General features: G+C 58.6%; 1 protein-coding gene across 1 annotated transcript in view; it reads left to right on the top strand.

The window, feature by feature from the left end:
• CDK12 (cyclin dependent kinase 12) overlaps positions 1-21,853 on the top strand; it is a 34,135-nt gene extending 12,282 nt beyond the window's left edge. The window contains 11 exon segments of the mRNA XM_064174032.1: positions 947-1,086; positions 2,102-2,272; positions 4,071-4,260; positions 5,850-5,906; positions 6,483-6,584; positions 7,569-7,646; positions 8,097-8,213; positions 9,078-9,209; positions 12,001-12,221; positions 15,212-15,667; positions 20,690-21,853. Coding sequence (XP_064030102.1) covers positions 947-1,086; positions 2,102-2,272; positions 4,071-4,260; positions 5,850-5,906; positions 6,483-6,584; positions 7,569-7,646; positions 8,097-8,213; positions 9,078-9,209; positions 12,001-12,221; positions 15,212-15,667; positions 20,690-21,396 — 2,371 coding nt within the window. The 3' untranslated portion in view covers positions 21,397-21,853.
• The last annotated feature ends 397 nt before the right edge of the window (positions 21,854-22,250 follow it).

Consider the following 22,250-nt stretch of genomic DNA (forward strand, 5'->3'; position numbering starts at 1 on the left):
AAGGGGTTGGAAGGGACCCTCTGGAGATCATCCAGTCCAAGTCCCCTGCCAGGGGAGAGGGCACTTAGAGAAGGTCACTCAGGAACACATCCAGGTGGGGCTGGAAGGAGGACTACAGAAAAGCTGGGGAGGGACTTTTGAGGCTGTCAGGGAGGGACAGGACTGGGGGGAGTGGAGCAAAGCTGGAGGTGGGGAGAGTGAGGCTGGAAGTAAGGAGGAGGTTGTTGAGCAGGAGAGTGGTGAGAGGCTGGCAGGGATTGCCCAGGGAGGGGGTTGAGGCCCCATGGCTGGAGGTGTTTGAGGCCAGGCTGGCTGAGGCTGTGTGCAGCCTGCTCTAGGGTAGGGTGTCCCTGGGCACGGCAGGGGGGTTGGAGCTGGCTGCTCCTTGTGCTCCCTTCCAGCCCTGCCTGAGTCTATGAGATGGAGACTCCAGCACCTCTCTGGACAGCCTACTCCAGGGCTCCAGCACCCTTCAAGAAGTTCCTTCTCATATTTAGGCTAGAGAAGAGCAGCCTGAGGGGGTCTGAGCAGTGCTGAGCAATCCTTCAAGGGTGGGGGGCAGCAGGATGGGGCCAGACTGCTGTCAGTGGTGCCCAGTGCCAGGACAAGGGGCAGTGGGCACAGAGTGGAACATGAGGAGGAGCTTCTGGAACTGAAGGGTGCTGAGCCCTGGAGCAGGCTGCCCAGAATGGTTCTGGAGTCTCCACCTCTGGAGAGCTTCCAGCCCCACCTGGCTGTGCTCCTGAGTGCCCTCCTCTAGGTGCAGGGAGGCTTGGCCTGGATCATCTCCAGAGGTCCCTTCCACGCTGGGGTGCTGTGACAGGCTGCCTGAGCTCTGCTTGTTGTCAGAGCAGCTGAAGAGAGTCAGTTGGGCTGCTGGTGGTGGGATGGTGGCTGAGGAGGGGGAGCCCATGGGGAGGTCTCTGAGCACTCTGCCCTCTTGCAGAATCTGTTGCCCTCGGTACGGGGAGAGGCGGCAGACGGAGAGCGACTGGGGGAAGCGATGTGTGGACAAGTTTGACATCATTGGCATTATTGGAGAAGGGACTTATGGGCAGGTCTACAAAGCCAAGGACAAGGATACAGGTAAGGAGACCAAGGGCCTGCTGCTTGGCTCCTCCTGGGTGCTGTGAGTGAGCTCAGCACCCACCCCACCGGCAGCAGTGTTGTTGCGGCTTTGTGCCCAGTACCTCTAGAAGCAGAAGTGGCTCCAAGCATGGAAAGAGCCTCTGCAGGGGTGCTTGGAAGGGAGGGTAGAAGCAGCTCTGAACTGCTGGCAGTTGCTGCCCTTCTTGCCTATGAGGTGGTGTGTCCCAGTTGGTTGTGGTGAGTCCAGCTGTGGCAGTTGGAGATGCCTACCTTGAAGTCTACAGTTCTGGGCTCCTCCATTGCAGAGCTGTTGAGGTGCTGGCAGGTGCCCAGAGCAGGGCAGCAAGGCTGGGGAGGGGCCTGGAGCACAGCCCTGTGAGGAGAGGCTGAGGGAGCTGGGGGGGTGCAGCCTGCAGCAGAGGAAGCTCAGGGCAGAGCTGATTGCTGCCTGCAGCTGCCTGCAGGGAGGCTGTAGCCAGGTGGGGTTGGGCTCTGCTGCCAGGCAGCCAGGGCCAGAAGAAGGGGCCCCAGGCTGAAGCTGTGGCAGGGCAGGTTGAGGCTGGATGTTAGGGGGAAGCTGTTGTCAGAGAGAGTGATTGGCACTGGAATGGGCTGCCCAGGGAGGTGGTGCAGTGCCCATGGCTGGAGGTGTTGAAGCCAAGCCTGGCTGGGGCACTGAGTGCCATGGTGTGGTTGGTTGGGCAGGGCTGGGTGCCAGGCTGGGCTGGCTGTGCTTGGAGCTCTCTGCCAGCCTTGCTGATCCTATGATTGTCAGACCATGGGGTAGCAGAGCTTGAGCAAGAAGCTGGGGCTGGTTTCCAGGGTGATTAAATTTGCCTTCAGCCCTGCTGTAAGCAACCCAAGAGGAGCACTTGGTGGTGGCACCTCCTCGGCTGCTGCTTGGTGGCCGTGGGCTGCGAACGCTCAACGTCCACCTTCCCAGTGGAGAGAGAACAACCCCTCCCAGGGGCTGCCAGCAGTGCTGTGACAACCCCTGGGGCTCTGCTGGCAGGTGAGCTGGTGGCTCTGAAGAAGGTGAGGCTGGATAATGAGAAGGAAGGCTTCCCCATCACAGCCATCCGGGAGATCAAGATCCTGCGGCAGCTGATCCACCGCAGCGTGGTCAACATGAAGGAGATCGTCACGGACAAGCAGGATGCTCTGGACTTCAAGAAGGACAAAGGTTAGGGCCTTGGCAATGAGTTTGGTTCAGCCAGGGAGAGGTTTGCCCAGGGAGGTTGTGGAGCACAGGTTTGCCCAGGGAGGTTGTGGAGCACAGAAGCACCGAATGTGATCGAAGATCACATTCGGTGCTTCTGTGCTCCACAACCTCCCTGGAGGTGTTCAAGGCCAAGTTGGATGAGGTCTTGAGTGACCTGTTTCTAGTGGGAGGTGTCCCTGCCTATGAGAGGAGGTTGGAACTGGCTGAGTTTTGAGGTCTTTTCCAACCTAAAACGTTCAGTGACTCTGCAGGGGAGAGCTGCAAACTCGAGCTCTGGTCTTAATTTGTCTTCTCTGCCTTCCTCTTGGAGGTGCAGCATTGGGAGAGTGGCTGAGAGCATCTGGGGGTGGGGAGGCCTGGAGAAGAGGTTGGGAAGCTGGGGGCCTGGAGAAGAGTAGGAGGCTGGGGCCCTGAGGAAGAGTTAGGAGGCTGAGGGGGTGAGCACCCTGGGGAAGAGTTGAGGGGCTGGGGGCTCTGGAGAGGAGTTGGGGACTGGGGCCCTGGGGAAGAGTTAGGGGGCTGAGGGGGTCAGCACTTGGGGGAGAGTTGAGGGGCTGGGGGCTCTGGAGAAGAGGGGGGACTGTGGCCCTGGGGAAGTTAGGGTGCTGAGGGGGTGAGCACTCTGGGGAAGAGTTGAGGGGCTGGGGGCTCTGGAGAGGAGTTGGGGGGGTTGAGGTTGTGGGAGGCCTGGGGAAGAGTTGGGGGGCTGAGAGGCTGGGCCCTGGAGAACAGTAAGGAGCTGAGGGCTGGGGGTTTGGGGAAGCAAGAGCTGAAAGGTGGGGGGCAAGAGGATGGGGTCAGTGGTGCCCAGGGACAGGGCATAGGGCAATAGGCACAAAGTGGACCCCAGGAGGTTCCTGTACCAGGGCTGTGAGGATCCTGTGCCAGGGCACATCCAGTGCCCAAGCCACCACCCTGCTGGTACTGCCCTGAGTGTTGGGATAAAGGAATCAGTGAGCCTCTGCCATGCCACAGGTGCTAAGGCCAAGGGTGCCCTAGGATATGGGGAGTGTGGCCAGAAGGGCAAGGGAGGTTCTTCCCCTCCTCTGCTCTGTCTCAGTTGGGCCATATTTGGGGTCTTGGGACCAGTTCTGGGCCTGCCCAGTTTAAGAGAGACTGGGAGCAACTGCAGAGAGACCAGGGCAGGCTGCAGGGGCTTGGAGCAGCTCTGAGAGTGGCAGAGGCTGAGAGCCCTAGGGCTGAGAGCCTGCACAAGAGCAGCCCCAGAGGGGATCTAAGCAATGCTCAGCAAGAGCTAAAGGATGAGGGGCAAGAGGCTGGGGCCAAAGAGTGGTGCCCAGTGCCAGAACAAGGGGCAATGGGCACAAACTGGCACCCAGGAAGTTCCATCTGACCAGGAGGGGAAACTTATATGTTGTGAGGGTGCTGGAGGCCTGGAGCAGGCTGCCCAGAGAGGTTGTGGAGCCTCCTTCTGTGGAGAGCTTCCAACCCCTCCATGCCACTGTGCTGCTGGGCAGGCTGCTGTGGGTGCCCTGCTTGAGCAGGTGAGCTCCAGAGGTCTCTTCTACCACCACCCTACTGGGATTTGACTTTCTACCTCCTTAGCTGCTTTGGGGGTTGGGTTTTATTTCCCTTGAAGGAAACTCTGGAGGGGCTCAGTAAGCCTTGAGGATCTTAAGAGCAGAGCAGAACCCCCCTGAGAATGCCCTAAAAGACTTCATTTCTCCAACTGAACCTCCTCCAACTCCTCTTTTGTCCTTTGTCTCTCCCAAATAACTTCTGTCTTTCCTTCTCCCAGGTGCCTTTTACCTTGTGTTTGAGTACATGGACCATGACCTAATGGGGCTGCTAGAATCTGGCTTGGTACATTTCTCAGAGGACCACATCAAGTCTTTCATGAAACAGTTAATGGAGGGCCTGGATTACTGCCACAAGAAGAACTTCCTGCATCGAGACATCAAATGCTCCAACATCCTGCTCAACAACAGGTGAGCTGAGGCTGGAGGGCACTGCCCAGCCTCTGCCCACACCACACTGCTTGCCTTTTGTGCCAGGCAGCCTTCAACAGCCTGCTTTAGTGGAGGAGGTGTCCCACTGTGGTGGGACACAAGGGGAAGGAGCAGCAGGCACTGCTGGTGAGGGGATGTGGTGGTTGGATGAGGCTCTGAGCAGGGCAGCAAACTCCCCAGCCTCCCTGGAGCTGTTCAGATCCAGGTTTGGATGAGAGCCTGAGCTCGGAGCAGGGCAGCAAACTCCTTCCTTGCCCCTAGGGATGAGCAGGAGGGAGGATGGCAGCTGGAAGAGGGCAGATTGAGGTGTGGGGAGACTCTGGCACAGGTTTGCCCAGGGAGGTTGGGGAGCACAGAAGCACAGAATGTGATCAAAGATCACATTCTGTGCTTCTGTGCTCCCCAACCTCCCTGGAGAGGTGTTCAGGACCAGGCTGGATGAGTCCTTGAGCAGCCTGAGCTAGTGAGAGCTGTCCATAGCATGGGGAATGGAACTGTCTGATCTCTGAGCTCCTTTCCAACCCAAACCCATCCTTTGAACCTCTGAACTGTTTAGAGGCAGCTGAGGGAAGGTAGCAAAGGCTGCAAGAGAGCTGGGGAGGGACTTTTGGTAAGGGCTGGGAGTGCCAGGATGAAGGGAATGGATTAGAGCTGGGAGAGGAGAGACTGAGAGTGGAGGTGAGGAAGAGTCTTGGCAGTGAGGGTGAGGAGAGACTGGCACAGGTTGAGGGTGAGACACTGGAACAGGTTGAGGGTGGTGAGACCCTGGCACAGGTTGCCCAGGGAGATCTTTGATCACATTCTGTGCTTCTGTGCTCCCCAACCTCCCTGGAGCTGTTCAGAACCAGGTTGGATGAGAGCCTGAGCTCTGAGCAGGGCAGCAAACTCCTTCCTCACCCCTAGTGATGAGCAGGAGAGAGGATGGCAGCTGCAAGAGAGCAGATTGAGAATGGAGAGGAGGAAGAAATGCTTGTGAGGGTGTGGGGAGACCCTGGCTCAGGTTTGCCCAGGGAGGTTGTGGGGCACAGAATGTGATCAAAGATCACATTTGGTGCTTCTGTGCTCCACAACCTCCCTGGAGAGGTGTTCAGAGCCAGGTTGGATGAGAGCCTGAGCTCTGAGCAGGGCAGCAAACTCCTTCCTCACCCCTAGTGATGAGGAGGAGAGAGGATAGCAGCTGGAAGAGAGCAGATTGAGGTGTGGGGAGACTCTCCCCCAGGTTTGCCCAGGGAGATTGTGGAGCACAGAATGTGAGAGGTGTTCAGAACCAGGTTGGATGAAACCCTAAGCTCAGGAGGAAGTTGTTGGCAGAGAGAGTGATTGGCATTGGAATGGGCTGCCCAGGGAGGTGGTGCAGTGCCCATGGCTGGAGGTGTTGAGGCCAAGGCTGGATGGGGGCACTGAGTGCCATGGTGTGGTTGGTTGGGCAGGGCTGGGTGCTAGGTTGGACTGGATGAACTTGGAGCTCTTTTCCAGCCTGCTTGATTCTGTGATTCCTAACTTGCCCTGCTTGCAGGGCAGCAGCCATGGTGCCAACCAGTCATGCTTTGGGTTTGTTTCTCTTTCAGTGGGCAAATCAAACTGGCAGATTTTGGACTCGCCCGACTCTACAGCTCAGAGGAGAGGTGAGGCCCAGCCAGGTTGGGGAAGGGGGAGATGGTTTCTGTAGGTGGGGTGAGCTCCTTTCTCCTTCACATCCACTCAGTCCTTTCACTTGGAGGTCCTGGCACTGCCAGGGATGTGGTTCCCAGTGGAATTGGTGTAATGCAGCTCCAGCTGTAGGAGCCATGCACTGCTGGGTGGTGTTAGCAGCTTGGCATTGGACAAAGCACAGCTGAGAAGGGACCAAAGCATCTTCTCTGCTGGCTGTAGGCCTGCCATGGACCATGCTGTGCTCTGACATCAGTCCCAGCTCACTCCTGGCAGGCTGCATGGTCAGGGGGTTGCAATCTTGGGCAGCCCCAACTTGCTGTGGACTCTGGAATAGCTCAGCAGCTGCCCTGAGCTGGGGCCAATGAGCTCCAGGCCTTGGAAAGCTCAGGGCTGCTCCTCATGTGCCTGACTGTAGCTTTGGGAGGGGGTTTGGAGTGTAAGGGAGCTGAGGGAGGGGGTCATGGGTGAGAGGCTTGGAGGTCAGAGTGAGAGCTTGGAAGGGTCTTGTGGCTCCTGCCATCGGCTCCTCTTTGTGCCTTGCCTTGCAGCCGTCCCTACACCAACAAAGTCATCACTCTATGGTATCGCCCCCCGGAGCTGCTGCTAGGTGAGGAACGTTACACACCAGCCATAGATGTCTGGAGCTGTGGGTGAGTGCCTGCCTTGGCCTTTGCTCTTTCTGTCCTGCCCTGCCCTGCCCTGCCCTGCCTGGGAGCAGCAGCACAGGATCCCCTTCTGCTCAGGGGCTTCGGTTTGGGCTGGGTTCTGAAGCTGTCTCTGTTCCAATCCTCGTCACAAGAGGGGCACAGAGCTGCTGGAGTGAGACCAGAGGAGGCCACAAAGATGAGCCCGGGGCTGGAGCAGCTCTGCTGTGAGCACAGGCTGAGGGAGCTGGGGAGGAGAAGGCTCCAGGGGCACCTCAGAGCTGCCTGAAGGGATCCTGCAGGAAGGCTGCAGATTGACCTTTGCTGAGGGGGTGTGGAGCCAGCCCAAGGGGGAATGGTTTGGAGCTGAGGCAGAGCAGGGTGAGAATTGAGCCGAGGCAGAAGTTGTTGAGTGTGAGAGTGGTGAGAACTTGGCACAGGCTGCCCAGGGGAGCTGTGGCTGCCTCCTTCCTGGGAAGCCAGGCTGGATGAGACAAGTGGGCTAGAGGGAAGTGTCCTGCCTATGGCAGAGGGTTGGAACTGGCTGATCCTGAGGGTCCTTTCCAGCCCATTCCACACTTGTGTGACTCCCCTTGAGCACACTCAAGAGCAGGAGGTGGTTTCCCCCAGCCCTGCTGCTTCCCCAGTGAAGCTGAGCAGACAAATGTGCTGAACCTGGAGGCAAAGCAGGTCCCTGGCTGGCACTGTGGGTGTTTTTTCCTGCCATGCTCTTGGCACAGCCTCCCCATTCCCCACAAAGAGTTAAAGCCTGTGCCACGTTAAGCAGCCCTGCTGGTGAGTGGCATTTCCCAGCTGCCTGCAGCTGGTGACTCTCTACACACAGGTTAGTTTGTCAGTCCTCAACTACAAGCCCTGATGCAAATAAACTCTTCTCAGGCAGAGCTGCTCCTGAACAGAGAAGCTGCAGTGTTCAGATGCTCTTCCCAAGGGTTTGCCTGCCCTGACCTCTTGCTTTTTCCCTCTCTCCAGCTGTATCCTCGGGGAACTGTTTACAAAGAAGCCTATTTTTCAAGCCAATCTGGAACTGGCTCAGCTTGAATTAATCAGGTAAAGCATTGCACATGCATGCCTATGAGAGGAGCTGCTGCAGGAGCTGCCTCTCTGCTAGGAGCCCTCTTCTCAGCTCTTAACCTGCTTGAAGAACAGGCCCAGCAAATGGCCTCGGTGCCACAAAGCAGCAGGCAGACGTTTAGGTGCCCAGGCCTGCTGCTGGGCTGCACCCTCAGGAACCTTTGCTGGGAGTTGATTGCTAAAATCATCAACTCCACTAACCCCTTCACAGTCCAAATTCCTTGTGCTGAGTGGTTTGGGAGCTCCAGGTGAGTGCTTTTCAGCTGCCTGCTGCCTCCTTTTTAACCCCAGGCTTTTTATCTCCTCGCCCAAGCGTGCCCAGGCCTAGGTTCTGGCTCAGAAAGGAAACTCTTTTCACTCTGCATGGTGAATTTTCTCCCAGCTGCCTTCCACCTGCTGATCATCCTCTGCTTCTGTGCCCTCCAGCCGGCTCTGTGGGAGCCCCTGCCCAGCAGTCTGGCCAGATGTCATCAAGCTGCCCTACTTCAACACTATGAAGCCCAAGAAGCAATACCGAAGGCGCCTGCGGGAGGAGTTCTCCTTGTGAGTGCTGGGAGGGGAGGGACTGCACAGGGCTGATGGCCTCCTGCTGCCTGCACCTCCTCTGCTCTCCTTTCTGGCTCTAGCCTGCCTGGCAGGGTAGAATCCTTCAGTTGGTTGGGTTGGAAAACCTCTCTAAGGCCAAGCCAAGTCCAGCCATGCCCTAACACTGCCCAGGCTGGGAACAAGCTGTGGCCCTCAGCACCACAGCTCTGCCTCTCAAACACCTCCAGGGATAGGGATTCCACCACCTCCCTGAGGAGCCTGTTCCAGTCTTTGAGAACCCTTTCAAGGAAGAAGTTTCTTCTGATGTCCAATCTAAACCTGTCCTGGTGCAGCTTGAGGCAGCTTCCTCCCGCCCTGACACTTGACCAACCCCTACTTGGCTTCAGCCTCCTTTCAGGGAGTTGCAGAGAGCCAGAAGGTCTCCCCTCAGATAAAAGCTACAGCACTGCTTTCTCCTCCTGCCCTCTGCCAGCTCCCTCCAGAGGGCTTCTTCCACCTGGGGGAGGCTGGGCTGGGGTCACTGTTCCCTTCTGAAGTAGCTCCTCTGCCAGCTCAAGACCCTGGTAGCTGGGGACCAACCACTTGGTGCCATGGTAGTGTCAGTGCTGAAGCTGCCTGCCTTCAGAGAGGAGCTCTTTGAGGGCAGAGTGGGAATTGCTTGACAATCCTATGGGATTTTGGGGGCTGCTCCTCCCAAGGAGCAAAGCTCAGGCCTCAGGCTTTGCCCGGCCGATGCCCTCCAGCAGCAGATGAGAACCAATTCTGCCTGCAGGCATTTCCTTTTGCTCTGAGGTGCTGGGGCAGGCTTCTCCCTCTGTTCAGGACAAGCCTTTGCCAAATGTTTTCCCACTCTTCCCACAGCATTCCTTCAGCTGCTCTGGACCTGCTGGACCACATGCTGACGCTGGACCCTGGCAAGCGCTGCACGGCAGAGCAGGCCCTGCAGAGTGACTTCCTGAAGGATGTTGACCTCAGCAAAATGGCACCTCCAGAGTAAGTGCCACTGCCACCCCCTCAGCCAGCTCTGGGGGAGCTCAGCCTCTGGAGCTTGGAGAGGAGGAGATTGAATCCTGGAACCCAGCAGGCTGGCAGAGAGCTCCAAGCTCGCCCAGCCTGGCACTCAGCCCTGCCCAACCAACCACACCATGGCACTCAGTGCCCCCAGCCAGGCTTGGCTTCAACACCTCCAGCCATGGGCACTGCACCACCTCCCTGGGCAGCCCATTCCAGTGCCAATCACTCTCTCTGACAACAACTTCCTCCTCACATCCAGCCTGAGCCTGCCCTGCCACAGCTTCAGGCTGGGTCCCCTTCTTCTGGCCCTGGGGGCCTGGCAGCAGAGCCCAACCCCACCTGGCTACAGCCTCCCTGCAGGCAGCTGCAGGCTGCAGTGAGCTCTGCCCTGAGCCTCTCCTCCAGGCTGTGTGCAGGGTGAGCGGCAGGAGGTTGCAGCCAGGCTCTGCTGGGTGATGCCCAGTGCCAGGCCAAGGGGCACTGAGTGGAAGCTGAGGCAGAGGAAGCTTCATTTAAACATGAGGAGGAATTTTCTCCCTGTGAGGATGACACAGGCTGCCAGGGGATTTGTGAAGTCTTCCTCTCTGGAGATACTCAAACCCTGCCTGGGTGTGTTCCTATGTGATCTGCTCTAGGAGATCCTGCTCTGGCAGGAGGGTTGGACTGGATCAGCTTTGGAGGTCCCTTCTAGCCCCTGACATTCAGTGATGCTGGGTCCTGGTGGGCATCTCTGCTGGGTCCTGGTGGGCATCTCTGCTGATGAGCTTTGGGAAGGAGCCACAGGCTTGGCCTTGAGGGTTATTTTCTAGTCAGAATTAAGTTCTGGGCTCTGTGTTCTCCTCTCTGCATCGTGACTGAGCCAGCTGCTGGTGGTCTTCTGCCTGGCCTGGGGAAGATGGAACAAGTTCTTTACTGTGAGAGTGGTGGAGCTCTGGAACAGGTTGCCCAGGGAGTGTGTTTGAGGCCCCTCCCCTGGAGCAGTTTGAGTTGAGGCCCTGGGTGACCTGGGCTGGTGGGGATGTCCCAGCTGACTGCAGGGGGGCTGGACTAGATGACCTTTAGAGGTCACTTCTGGCCCAGACCACTCTCTGATTCCATTCTATGATGCTTGTAAGGGACTTCAGAACTCTACTGGAAGGTACACAAGAAGCACATCTCTGTCCCCTGCCCCCCAGAGGGCTGAGCAGACCTCACTGATGCTCATTGTGCAGTCATGAAGTGGCTGCAGGAGCAGTGTCACACTGCAGCTCTGCTCTGCCACTGCAACCAAGCTGATTGCAAAGCTCTGCTTGAGCTGTTTTGTGTGCAAGGTTGGAAGGGGACCTCCAGGGCTCACCCAGTCCAACCCCCCCTGCTCCAGCAGGGCACCCACAGCAGCTTGCCCAGCAGCACAATGCCATGGGGTGGGGTTGGAGCTCTACAGAGAAGGAGACTCCACAACCTCTCTGGGCAGCCTGCTCCAGGCCTCCAACACCCTCACACTAAAGGAGTTTCTTCTGCTCAGATGGAACCTCCTGGGGTCCACTTTGTGCTGTCCCTGAGCACCACTGAGAGATGGAACCTCTGCACCACTGGGCAGAGTCTGGCCCCAGCCTCTTGCCCCTCAGCCTTTATCTTCTGCTGAGCATTGCTCAGATCCCCTCTGGGGCTGCTCTTCTGCAGCCTCTCAGCCTTTGCTCCTCAGAGAGCTGCTCAAGGCCCCACAGCCTCTTCCTAGCCCTTTGTTGGACTCTTCCAACACTTCTTTATCTCTCTTGAACTGGGGAGCTCAGCACTGGCCACAAAAAGCACTAAAGCTGCTGTCTTAGAGCCCCCCCAGGCTGTCAAAGCTTGGCAGGGCTGCCCTCAGTGGGCTCTGTGGGTGCTGTTGGGTCAGTGGTTGAGCTCCATGATCTTAGAAGGCTTCTCCAACCCAAACAGTTCCATCATCCTCTCAAAGCCCTAAGAACCTTCTGTGATCTTTTTGGGGGGCATTCACTGGAGATCACAGAAACATCCAGGCTGGCAAAGCCTCTCAGGATCACCAAGTCCAGCCTGGATCCCTGCTCAACAGGATTCACCTTAAACCATATCCCCAAGCACCACATCCAAACCACCCTTACACACCTCCAGGGTGGGTGACTCCACCACCTCCCTGGGCAGCTCATTCCAGTCCCTGACCACTCCCTCCTAATGTCCAATCTAAACCTCCCCAGCCTCATCTTGAGGCCATTCCCCTTTGTTCTGTCTCCAGTGACCTGTGAGAAGAGCCCAGCAGCAGCCTCCCCACAGTGTCCCTTCAGGTAGCTGCAAACAGCAGTGAGGTCTCCCCTCAGCCTCCTCTTCCTCACCCTAACCATCCCCAGCAGAGAAGAGGCCAGCAGCAGCCTCTCCACAGTGTCCCTTCAGGTAGCTGCAAGCAGCACTGAGGTCTCCCCTCAGCCTCCTCTTCCTCACCCTAACCATCCCCAGCAGCAGCCTCTCCACAGTGTCCCTTCAGGTAGCTGCAGACAGCACTGAGGTCTCCCCTCAGCCTCCTCTTCCTCACCCTAACCATCCCCAGCAGCAGCCTCCCCACAGTGTCCCTTCAGCTAGCTGCAGACAGCACTGAGGTCTCCCCTCAGCCTCCTCTTCCTCACCCTAACCATCTCCAGCTCCTTCAGTCGCTCCTCATCAGATTTATTCCCTAGGCCTTTCACCACCTTTATTGCCCTTCTCTGGACCTCCTCCAGCACCTCCACTGTTTTCCTTCCCTTGCTCCTTAACCTCTCCCTCTTGTCCTCTCTTCCAGCCTTCCCCACTGGCAGGATTGCCACGAGCTGTGGAGCAAGAAGCGCCGGCGGCAGCGGCAGAGTGGGATGGCAGTGGAAGAACCCCCAGTGTCCAAAGTGTCCAGGAAAGAAGCTACCTCTGTCAGCAGCACAGACACTGCCAAGAACAACAGCAACAGCAGTCCTGTGCAGCCACAGCCTGCCCAGCTCAAACCTGAGCCTGGAGCTACAGATGCAGTAGGTCAGTGCTCAACTTGGAGGGCTGCAAAAGGTTTCTGCTGATCCAAGCTTTTCCTTGCTCCTTCCAGGCTGCCTGTAAGGAGTTTTGGATCTGTTTTATCATCATAGAATGGGTTGGAAGGGACCTTTAAGATCAGCCAGTGCCAAACTCTAAGCCATGGGGACATCTCTTATCAGCTCAGGTTGCTGAAGGCTTCATCCAGTCTGGCTTTGAACACCTCCAGGGAGGTTGTGGAGCACAGAATGGGATCAAAGATCACATTTGGTGCTTCTGTGCTCCACAACCTCCCTGGGCAAACCTGTTCCAGAGTCTCCTTACCCTCACTGGCAAGGATCTCTTCCTCATCTCCACCCTCAAGCTCCTTTCCTCAAGTTTCAACCCATTCCCCCTCATCCCAGCACTACAAACCCTTCCCCACCTCTCCTGTAGGCCACCCCCAGCTGCTGGCAGCCAGCCTGGTTCTTGCATCTCTGCTTCTACAGAAGGACCATTCCAGAACCTTCTTCTCCTGACTTTCTTCCCCTTCCTTTTGTTCCTCTGCTGTGAAAACCATTGGCTGCAGTGTGCTTGCCTCCAGCAGCCTCTAGCTGTGGGTTTAGTCTGAATGGGAGATTGTTGCCTCTGAAGCATCACCCAGAGGATGCTGAAAGGAGACTTTGCATCATTTTAGGCCAGTGAAGCACCAGAGAAGAGGCTTTGGAGGCCACAGCCATGCACAGGCTGTACAGAGGTGCTGCAGGTTGAACTGTTGGCAGCTGGCACTAGTGGTGTGCCCTAAGGAGCAGTGCTGGGCACAGGCCTGGGCAGTGTCTTTATTGATGATCTGGAGCAGGGGATTGAGTCCAGCAGCAGTGAGTGTGCAGCTGGCACCAAGCTAGGAGCAGTGTGGAGCTGCTGGAGGGTGGCAGAGCCCTGCAGAGGGACCTGGGCAGGCTGCATGGGTGGGCAGAGGCCAAGGGGAGGAGACTGAAGAAGGCCAAGGGTAGGTTCTACACTTTGGCCACAACAACCCCAAGCAGCACTGCAGGCTGGGGCCAGAGTGGCTGAGAGCAGGCAGGCAGAGAGGGCCCTGGGGGTGCTGTGAGAGAGGAGCTGCAGAGGAGGCAGCAGTGCCCAGGTGGGCAGCAGAGCCAATGGCATCCTGGGCTGGCTGAGGAGCAGGGAGGTTCTTGTGCCCCTGTGCTCAGCACTGCTCAGGCCACCCCTGCAGTGCTGTGTCCAGCTCTGGGCTCCTCCATTGCAGAGAGCTGCTGAGGTGCTGGCAGGTGCCCAGAGCAGGGCAGCAAGGCTGGGGAGGGGCCTGGAGCACAGCCCTGTGAGGAGAGGCTGAGGGAGCTGGGGGGGTGCAGCCTGCAGCAGAGGAGGCTCAGGGCAGAGCAGGGAGGCTGTAGCCAGGTGGGGTTGGGCTCTGCTGCCAGGCCCCCAGGGCCAGAAGAAGGGGCCCCAGGCTGAAGCTGTGGCAGGGCAGGGTCAGGCTGGATGTGAGGAGGAAGCTGCTGGCAGAGAGAGTGATTGGCACTGGAATGGGCTGCCAGGGAGGTGGTGCAGTGCCCATGGCTGGAGGTGTTGAGGCCAAGGCTGGCTGGGGCACTGAGTGCCATGGTGTGGTTGGTTGGGCAGGGCTGGGTGCTAGGCTGGGCTGGGGGAGCTTGGAGCTCTCTGCCAGCCTGCTGGGTTCTGTGATGCCAAAGCTCAGGCATGGCCTGTGCCAGGCTGCTGGGGAAAGAGGTTGCTTATTGCACCCTGCTGCAGGGAGGAAGATCTCTTGCTCCTAAAGCCTTGCAGGCCCAGGACTTGTGCACTGCTTCCAACCACCCTCCTTATGGCTGGCAGATGGTTGGGGGAGAGGGATTTTGATTCCTGGGCCCAAAGCTGCCTGGGCCAGGACCCCCAAAACCCCAGGTATGGGTTCAGGCTCCCTTTGTGTGCTCTGTGCTGCCAAGCAGGAAAGCAGTTGTTGCTGCAGGGGGTGTGCAGGTGGGCACAGAGGTGGTGGCTGGCACAGCAGGCAGCTGAGAGAAGTGACTGGCACCTCCTGAGCTGCCTACCAGCATTGGCAGCTCCTAACTCAAACCTTGGCACTCTTTTTCCCCCCAGAGTTTGACTTGGAGTTGGTTAGGGGTGTGAAGGGACAGCCTTGGCCCTTGGCTCTCAGGAGGCTGAGCTCCACTGTGGGGCAGAGGGGAGGTGGTGCCCACTCAGGGGTTGTATTTTAGGCTATCCTGGGTAGTTGCAGGTCAGGACAGAGCCTTCTGTGATCCCAGGGCAGTTTTCAGCCTTCTGCTTGACCTCCTTTCTGCTGCTGCCTCGCTGGAACAAACTCTTCCTCCAGCCCAAACAGCAGCTCAGCTCCATCCTGGTGCTGGGAGGGGAATGCTCTGGATCCATGGAGTGAACAGAGGCCTCAGGAGAGGCTGAGCTGCTGCCAGGCCTGCTGCTGAGGTGGGCTGAGGGCTTCCACCTCCATCACACCTCCCAAGCTCGCTGCTCTGAGTGGTGCTGGTTTCCTGAGGTGCCCTCAGCTGGCTGGCAGGGAGCTTTGGCTTCGCTTGGTGTGGGTAGCTTTGAGGTGGTGGTGAAGGGGAAGCTTTCCCCTCTGCTGGCAGAGCAGTGCCCAGCGCAGCCTCGGGTGAGTGCAGTGCATGTGCAGTGCCACGGGGTGCTGCTGCAGTGCTGCTGGAGCCGAGAGCAGGCTGGAGGGGACCAGCTGATGGTGGAAACCTCAGCAGACTATCTCCGAATCCTCCTGGAGCCTCTCTGCCCTCTGGGATGTTGATTGCCATATGCAGTGTCCTTGCCCGGCTTGGAAGGGACCTCCAAAGGGCATCCAATCCATCAGCAGGGACATCCTCAACTAGTTCAGGTCACCCAGAGCAGCCCTCTTGAGCTTCACTTGGATTATCCCTAGGGATGGGAACCTCAACCACCTCTCTGAGCGAGCTGTGGCAGTGCTCAACCTTCTTTGTGCTGCTTCTTTGTGTTGGCTGCAGGCCTCGGGGACATCACCCAGCAGCTGAACCAGAGCGAGTTGGCCGTGCTGCTGAACCTGCTGCAGAGCCAGACTGATCTGAGTGTCTCCCAGATGGCCCAGCTGTTGAATGTCCACTCTAACCCCGAGATGCAGCAGCAGCTGGAGGCTCTCAACCAGTCCATCAATGCCCTGACAGAAGCCACCACGCAGCAGCAGGAGTCGCAGGCGGCAGCGGCGGCAGCGGCGGCGGCAGAGGAAGCCATAGAGGAGCCACCACCAGAGGCCCAGCTAGCAGAGGAGCAGGCAACTCCAGAAGCAGGCAGTGCTCAGGGAGACATGCAGAACGTGCTGGCAGTTCTGCTGAGTCAGCTGATGAAGAGCCAGGAGCCCCTGGAGGAGAGCAACGGGGAGAAGAGCAGCGAGCAGCAGCGGGGGGCGCGGAAAACCCCCACGGTGCACCCCGAGGAAAGCACAGGTAAAGCTGCACTGCATTGCTTCTGCACCTGGGGGGCTGTCAGCTCCTCTGCCCCCCTCTCTGGAGCTGGGCAAGGCCAGGTTGGATGAGGCCTTGAGCAGCCAGGGCTGGTGGGAGCTGTCCCTGTCCATGGCAGGGGGTTGGAACTGGATGAGCTTGAAGGTCCCTTCCAACCCAGCCCCTTCTGAGCAGGGGCACCAGGAGCCAGCCCAGGGCCCCTGTGGCCAAGGAGGCCAAGGGCATCCTGGGGTGCATAAGAAGAGTGTGGCCAGCAGGCTGAGGGAGGTTTCTCTCCTGCTGTGCTCTGCTCTGCTCTGCCCTGGGGAGGCTGTGTCTGGAGTGCTGGGTCCAGTTCTGGGCTCTCAGTTCAAGAGGGGCAGGGACTTGCTGGAGAGGGCACAGCAAAGGGCTGCAGAGATGCTGAGGGCACCTGGAGCAGCTCTGTGAGGAGGAGAGGCTGAGCTGGGGCTGTGGAGCCTAAAGAAGAGCAGCCTGAGAGGGTCTGAGCAGTGCTGAGCAATCCTTCAAGGGTGGGTGGCAGCAGGATGGGGCCAGGCTGCTGTCAGTGGTGCCCAGTGCCAGGACAAGGGGCAATGGGCACAGAGTGGAACATGAGGAGGAGCTTCTGGAACTGAAGGGTGCTGAGCCCTGGAGCAGGCTGCCCAGAGAGGTGCTGGAGTCTCCATCTCTGGAGAGCTTCCAGCCCCACCTGGCTGTGTTCCTGAGTGCCCTTCTCTAGCTGCCCCTGCCCTGGCAGGGGGCTTGGCCTGGCTGTGCTCCAGAGGGTCCCTTCCAACCATGCCATGCTGGGATGCTGTGATTCTGTGCAGGGCTAATCTGGATGCCTCAGATGAGTGCTCCTGGTCTGCCTGTGGCCAAGAGAAGCAGAGATGTCAGAGTGCTGTGGGCAGGGGGTGTGGAGGGAGGAGGAAAGTTGCTCTGCTGTGGTCAAGCCTCAGAACCCAAGACTGAGGCAGGCTCTGGCCCAGTGCCTGTGCTGAGTGCTGGACTGCTCAGGAACTTAACACAAAAACCTTTCTTATTGCTCTGCTTCACCTCCCCTCAGTGTGGAACCTCTGTTGGTGTTCTCTGGGGATGGGACAGGGAAGAGGAAAGGCTTTGGGGTTTGCCCCAAAAATGGAGACTTGAAGGGTCAGGTCTTGCTCTGATCTCCCTGGTGATCAACTTGCCCTGGGATGGGCTTTGTGCTGAGGCTGGAGCTGGGAGGAGCAGAGGCTGAGAGCTCTGGGGCTGAGAGCCTGCGGAAGAGCAGCCCCAGAAGGGATCTGAGCAATGCTCAGCAAGAGCTAAAGGGTGGGGGACAAGAGGCTGGGGCCAGACTCTGCTCAGTGGTGCCCAGGGGGCAGGACAAGGGGCACTGGGCACTAACTGGAGCCCAGGAGGTTCCACCTAAGCAGGAGGAGAAAGTTGTTTGGTGTGAGGGTGCTGGAGGCCTGGAGCAGGCTGCCCAGAGAGCTTGTGGAGTCTCCTTGTGTGCAGAGCTGCCAACTCCCCTCTTGGGCACTGTGCTGCTGGGCAAGCTGCTGTGGGTGCCCTGCTGGGGCAGGAGGGGTTGGACTGGCTGAAGCTCCAGAGCTCCCTTCCCCTCCCCCCACCCTGCTGTGGATTTTCCCATCCTGATTTGTCCCAACTCTCCTCTTCCCTATCCCTCTCCTTCCCCCTCAGAGAGGCAAAGTGGAGAGGGACTGAAGAGTCTCTGCTGGTGAGAGACTGAACCTGTGGAGAGTGCTGGAAGAGGGAGGGAGCAAAGCTTGTGTCCCTCAAAGCCTCCTCTGTAGAGTTACCCTTGGAGCCCTTCAGTCCCCTTGTGAAGCTGGAGCCAGCCTCTGGCTCTTGCAGAGAACCTCAGGGGTCCCCCATTTGAAGCAATAAATCTCCTTCCTCTCATTTTTTTTTGCCCCCCACCCCCCCAGAGGTGAGTGTGATGAACAAAAACCAAATCCAAACCCATCTCTCCATGTCTGTGTTTTTTGTTTTGTTTTCTTTTTGTTTTCTTCTCTCTCTCTCTCTTTTTTTTTTGTTGTTGTTGTGTCTTTTCTGTTGCTCTCGTTTGGATTTTTATTAGCCACATCCTGGGAGGACCTCACCAAATTCTAGAGAAGAGCCTCCTGAGTGTTGTCTCTCAGACTCTCCAGGCAGCCTCTTTTGGCCCAACCTCTCCTCTCTGCAATGTAGCTCAACGGTGTGCTGTGTTCTGGTGCCTTCAACACCCTCGCCCACCACAAGCCAGTTGTGATCCTGCTTCTCTTTCCCCCACCCCCACCCCCCCTTTTTTTTGGTTTATTTTGGCCCCCCCAGCCCTTTTTCCCCCCCCTCCCCTCCTCCCTCTCCCCTTTCCAATTAGGTTATCCCACAGCAGATTCAATTAAAGAACTTTGTTCTCTTGATGATTTTTTTTTCCTCTCTCTCTCTCAATGAGATTCTGTACCCCCCCCACACCCCCTTTTTCACCCCCTCTCAAACAGCAGCTTGGCTTGACCATGACCTGAAGAGATTTTCTTTCCTTGTGTGTGTATGGGGGGGGAGGGGGAGGTTCATTTTTGTTGTTATTATTTGGGGGTTGTGCTTTCTTTTTTTTCCTCTTGGCTGGATTTGAAAGCAAATCCAGGTCTGGAAGTGGGGAGGGGGAGGTTTGGAAGGGGGTGGGGGCTGGGAAGCTTTCCTGGTTTTCACAATAAAGTTTGACCTTTTTAAGAACCACTTTTTTTATTTTCAATGCCAACTTGCTTGGAGGAGCTGATTTGGTTTGCACTCAGGGTGGTTGTGGCCTTCTGGCAGGTCTCCTCGGCAGGGAATAGCTTTTTTTTGTGTGGGTCTTGCCCTTTCTGGGTGGATCCTTCTGTGGTGGTGGAAAAGGGGAAAGAGAAGGGGAAGTGAGGTCAGTTGTGGTGCTCTGGAAGCAGTTAGGGAGTTTGGTTTGGTGAGGGGGGGTGGATCTGGGAGCTGAGCTCTTGGGGATCCTTTGGAGACAGGCTGCTGGGGGGGCTTTGGAGCCAGGCTGCTGGGGGGCTGTGCTCTGTGGGCCCTTTTGGAGCCAGGCTGCTGGGGGGCTGTGCTCTGGGGGCCCTTTTGGAGCCAGGCTCCTGGGGGCCCTTTGGAGCTGAGCTCTCCTGAGACCTGGGAGAAAAGCTCTGGGGGGGCTTTGGAGGCAGGCTCCTGGGGGGCTATGCTCTGGGGGCCCTTTTGGAGCCAGGCTCTGGGGGCCCTTTTGGAGCTGAGCTCTCCTGAGACCTGGGAGAAAAGCTCTGGGGGCCCTTTTGGAGCCAGGCTCTGGGGGCTATGCTCTGTGTGCCCTTCAGAGCAAGGCTCTGGGTGCCAGGCTCTGGGGGCCCTTCGGAGCCAGTCTCTGGGGGGCTGTGCTGTGGGTGCCCTGCAGAGCCAGGCTCTGGGGGCTATACTCTGGGGGCCCTTTTGAAGCCAGGCTCTGGGGGCTATGCTCTGGGGGCCCTTTTGGAGCCAGGCTCTGGGGGCTATACTCTGGGGGCCCTTTTGAAGCCAGGCTCTGGGGGTTATGCTCTGGGGGCTCTTTGGAGCCAGTCTCGGGGGAGGGGGCTGTGCTGTGGGTGCCCTGCAGAGCCAGGCTCTGGGGGCTATGCTCTAGGGCCCTTTTGGAGCCAGGCTCTGGGGGCCCTTTTGGAGCCAGGCTCTGGGGGGCTATGCTCTGGGTGCCCTTCAGAGCCAGGCTCCTGGGGCTATGCTCTAGGGCCCTTTTGGAGCCAGGCTCTGGGGGAAGGTCCCATCCCTTTTGAGGCTGCCCTCTCCCCATAGCAGAGTCCTTTCCAGCCCTGGCACTGCCATAGCTCTGCCCTGGCCTTTCTCACCTCCTCCCCAGGCTGTTTTGTTCTTCCTGCTGCCCCAAAAGCAGGAGTCCCCCCGCAGTGAGAGCAGCAGGGTGGGGGGTGAGGGAGCTTTGCTCTCACAGGAGGGCTCCTTTTGAAGCAGAAGTCTTTGTAACTTGGGGGCTGAGCCGTGGGGAAAGGGGAGGGGGGCAAAAGGGTTTGCTGGTGCTCCAGGTCAGTCTGAAGCTTGCATATCCAGCACCTGAGGGGGCTGCAGGAGAGCTGGGGAAGGACTTTGGCCAAGGGCTGGGAGTGTCAGGGTGAGAGAATGGCTTTGAGCTGGGAGAGGGGAAACTGAGAGTGGAGATGGGGAAGAAATTGTTGAGAGTGAGGGTGGGGAGACACTGGCACAGGTTGCCCAGGGCCATCCTGGCTGCCCCTTCCCTAGAGGTGTTCAAGGCCAGGCTGGCTGAGGCCTTGGGCACCCTGTGCTGGTGGGAGGTGTCGCTGCCCACGGCAGGGGGTTGGAGCTGGATGATCCTGAAGGTCCCTTCCAACCCATTCCATGATTTCTGGACTGAGATTTGGGCTCTAGGCTGGGAATGTTCATGATCAGAGATCCTAAAGCAGGCACAGTTGGTCCAGCTCTGGGGAGAGGCAAAGAGGGGGGGAGGGACATGAGGGCGCCCCCCACTCCCTTGGGGGCTGCTGTGGGTGCAGGCAGGAGCAGAGCTGCTGGGGGTGGGTGTGGGGCTGGGTTTTGCTTTCTTAATCCAACCCATAGGAGCCTCACTCCAGCAGCTGCCAGCCAGGTGAGCCTGGCACCAGCACCTGGCACCAGCACAGTTCAGGAGACTCTTATGGGCAGCCTGTGCCAGGCTGTGGCTGCCTCCTGCTCGCCTTAACCTTTGATCCTGGAGCAGAAATCCCCTCCGGGGGTGCCCAGGTGTTGGGCCAGCTGCTGCTGACTGGTTGGGAGCAAAGAGAGGGGTTGGAAGTGAAGTCCCTTCAGGAACTTGTGCCTTGCTCTTGGATGGAATTCCAGCCTGGAGCCCTTCTCCCTGCCCCCCTGCAGCTCGTCCCGGCCGTGCGGCTGCTTCGGTGGGGAGCGGAGGGGGTCGGGTCGGGTCGGGGGTGTCTTGGTGTCCCCAGCACTGTTTCTCTTGTCTGTTGGGGTGATGTTTTGAGATGATGGTCTTTAAAAGGAGTCCCCCTTCCACAGCCTGTCCTCCTGGCCTTCTCCCACCAGAGAAGAGACCCCCTGAGCCCCCCGGACCACCGCCGCCGCCGCCGCCTCTGTCCGAAGGAGACCTCTGCAGCGCCGCCCCGGAGCTGACCCCGGCCGTGACTGCTGCCCTGCTGCAGCTCTTCTCCCAGCAAGAGCCAGAGCCTTTGGGCCACCACCACCACCCCCCCCGAGCCTCGGACTACAGCAGGTCCCACTCCTCCAGGACTTACAGCACCGAAGGCTCCGAGGGCTCCTTCGGCTGCGAGGAGCCGAGCTCGGGCCAGACGCTGCTAGAACCTTCCAGCCAAGCCGCGGGGAAGAGCAGGACCTTCTTGGGCTCCGTGAGCCACCTCGGGGAGACCAACACCTACCAGGGCACAGGATCTGTCCAATTCCCAGGGGACCAGGACCTGCGTTTCACCAGGGTGCCCCCGGCCCCGGTAGCTCTGCACTCGGTGGGGCAATCGTTGGGCAAAGGCGAGGGCAGCGGCGCCGCCGCCAGCAACTCTCTGCTGCACGCCGAGGCCAAGCTGCAGAGCTACCCCGAGCTGGGACCGGCAGCCACCAGCTCCAGCTCGGCGACAGGGACAGCTCCCAGCTGGGCTGCTCCAAGCCAGGCCTCTGCTTCCTACGGGAAGCCCTTTCGTGGGCCCGGCCGAGTGCCTGCGCGGGGGGGACGGGGCAGGGGAGTCCCCTACTGAGCTGCACCTTGCTGGGGCTCGCCCTCCTCTCCCCCACTTCTCTCTCTCTTTCTCTCTCTCTTTCTCTCCACCCTTAGCCACACGACCTGATTTGGTTGGTTTGTTTTTGTAGCCAGAGCAGGGTCTGGTCCTCATTTCAGCTGCTGCAGAGCTCCTTTCTTCTGTTCCTTGCTCAAGCTGCCTGTGGGCAACCCCCTAGCCCCCAGCCCTCCATCTCCCCCAGGGTAGGGTCCCCCTCTTTTTGGTGGGGGTGAGGAGGGAAAGTCTCACTGGTCAAATTCTTCTTGTGTTTGGTTAGTCCCCTGCAGCTGGGGGAGAGCTCCGTGCTGTGAGCCAGCAGAGTGGGGAAGGAGGAGGGAGGCAACCACTGAGGAAGAGGAGGAAGGAAACACACACACACCCCCCCCGAGTGGGAGGGGAGGAGGGAGGAAAGAAACTCACCCTCCCCGGAGGGAGGGAGGGAGGGAGGAAGGAAGGAAGGAAGGAAGGAAGGAAGGAAGGAAGGAGGGAAGGAAGGAGGGAAGGAAGGAAGGAAGGAAGGAAGGAAGGAAGGAAGGAAGGAAGGAAGGAAGGAAGGAAGGAAGGAAGGAAGGAAGGAAGGAAGGAAGGAAACCCCCACAAGGGGAGGGAAGGAAGGAGGAAGGGAGGAGGAAGAAAACAGACCCCCACAAGGGGAGGGAAGGGAGGAGGAAGGGAGGAGGAAGGAAACAAACCCCCACAAGGGGAGGGAAGGAAGGAGGAAGGGAGCAAGCCCCCACCTTGGGGAAGGGAGGGAGTCCACCACCTGAGCAGCAGTGCTTGGTGGGGGCAGTGCTCTGGGGTGGCTGGGGAGAGTCTGGGGGCTCCAGAGCAGC

The sequence above is a fragment of the Pogoniulus pusillus genome, chromosome 40 (genome assembly GCF_015220805.1).
Source record: "Pogoniulus pusillus isolate bPogPus1 chromosome 40, bPogPus1.pri, whole genome shotgun sequence".
Taxonomy (NCBI): Eukaryota; Metazoa; Chordata; class Aves; order Piciformes; family Lybiidae; genus Pogoniulus; species Pogoniulus pusillus.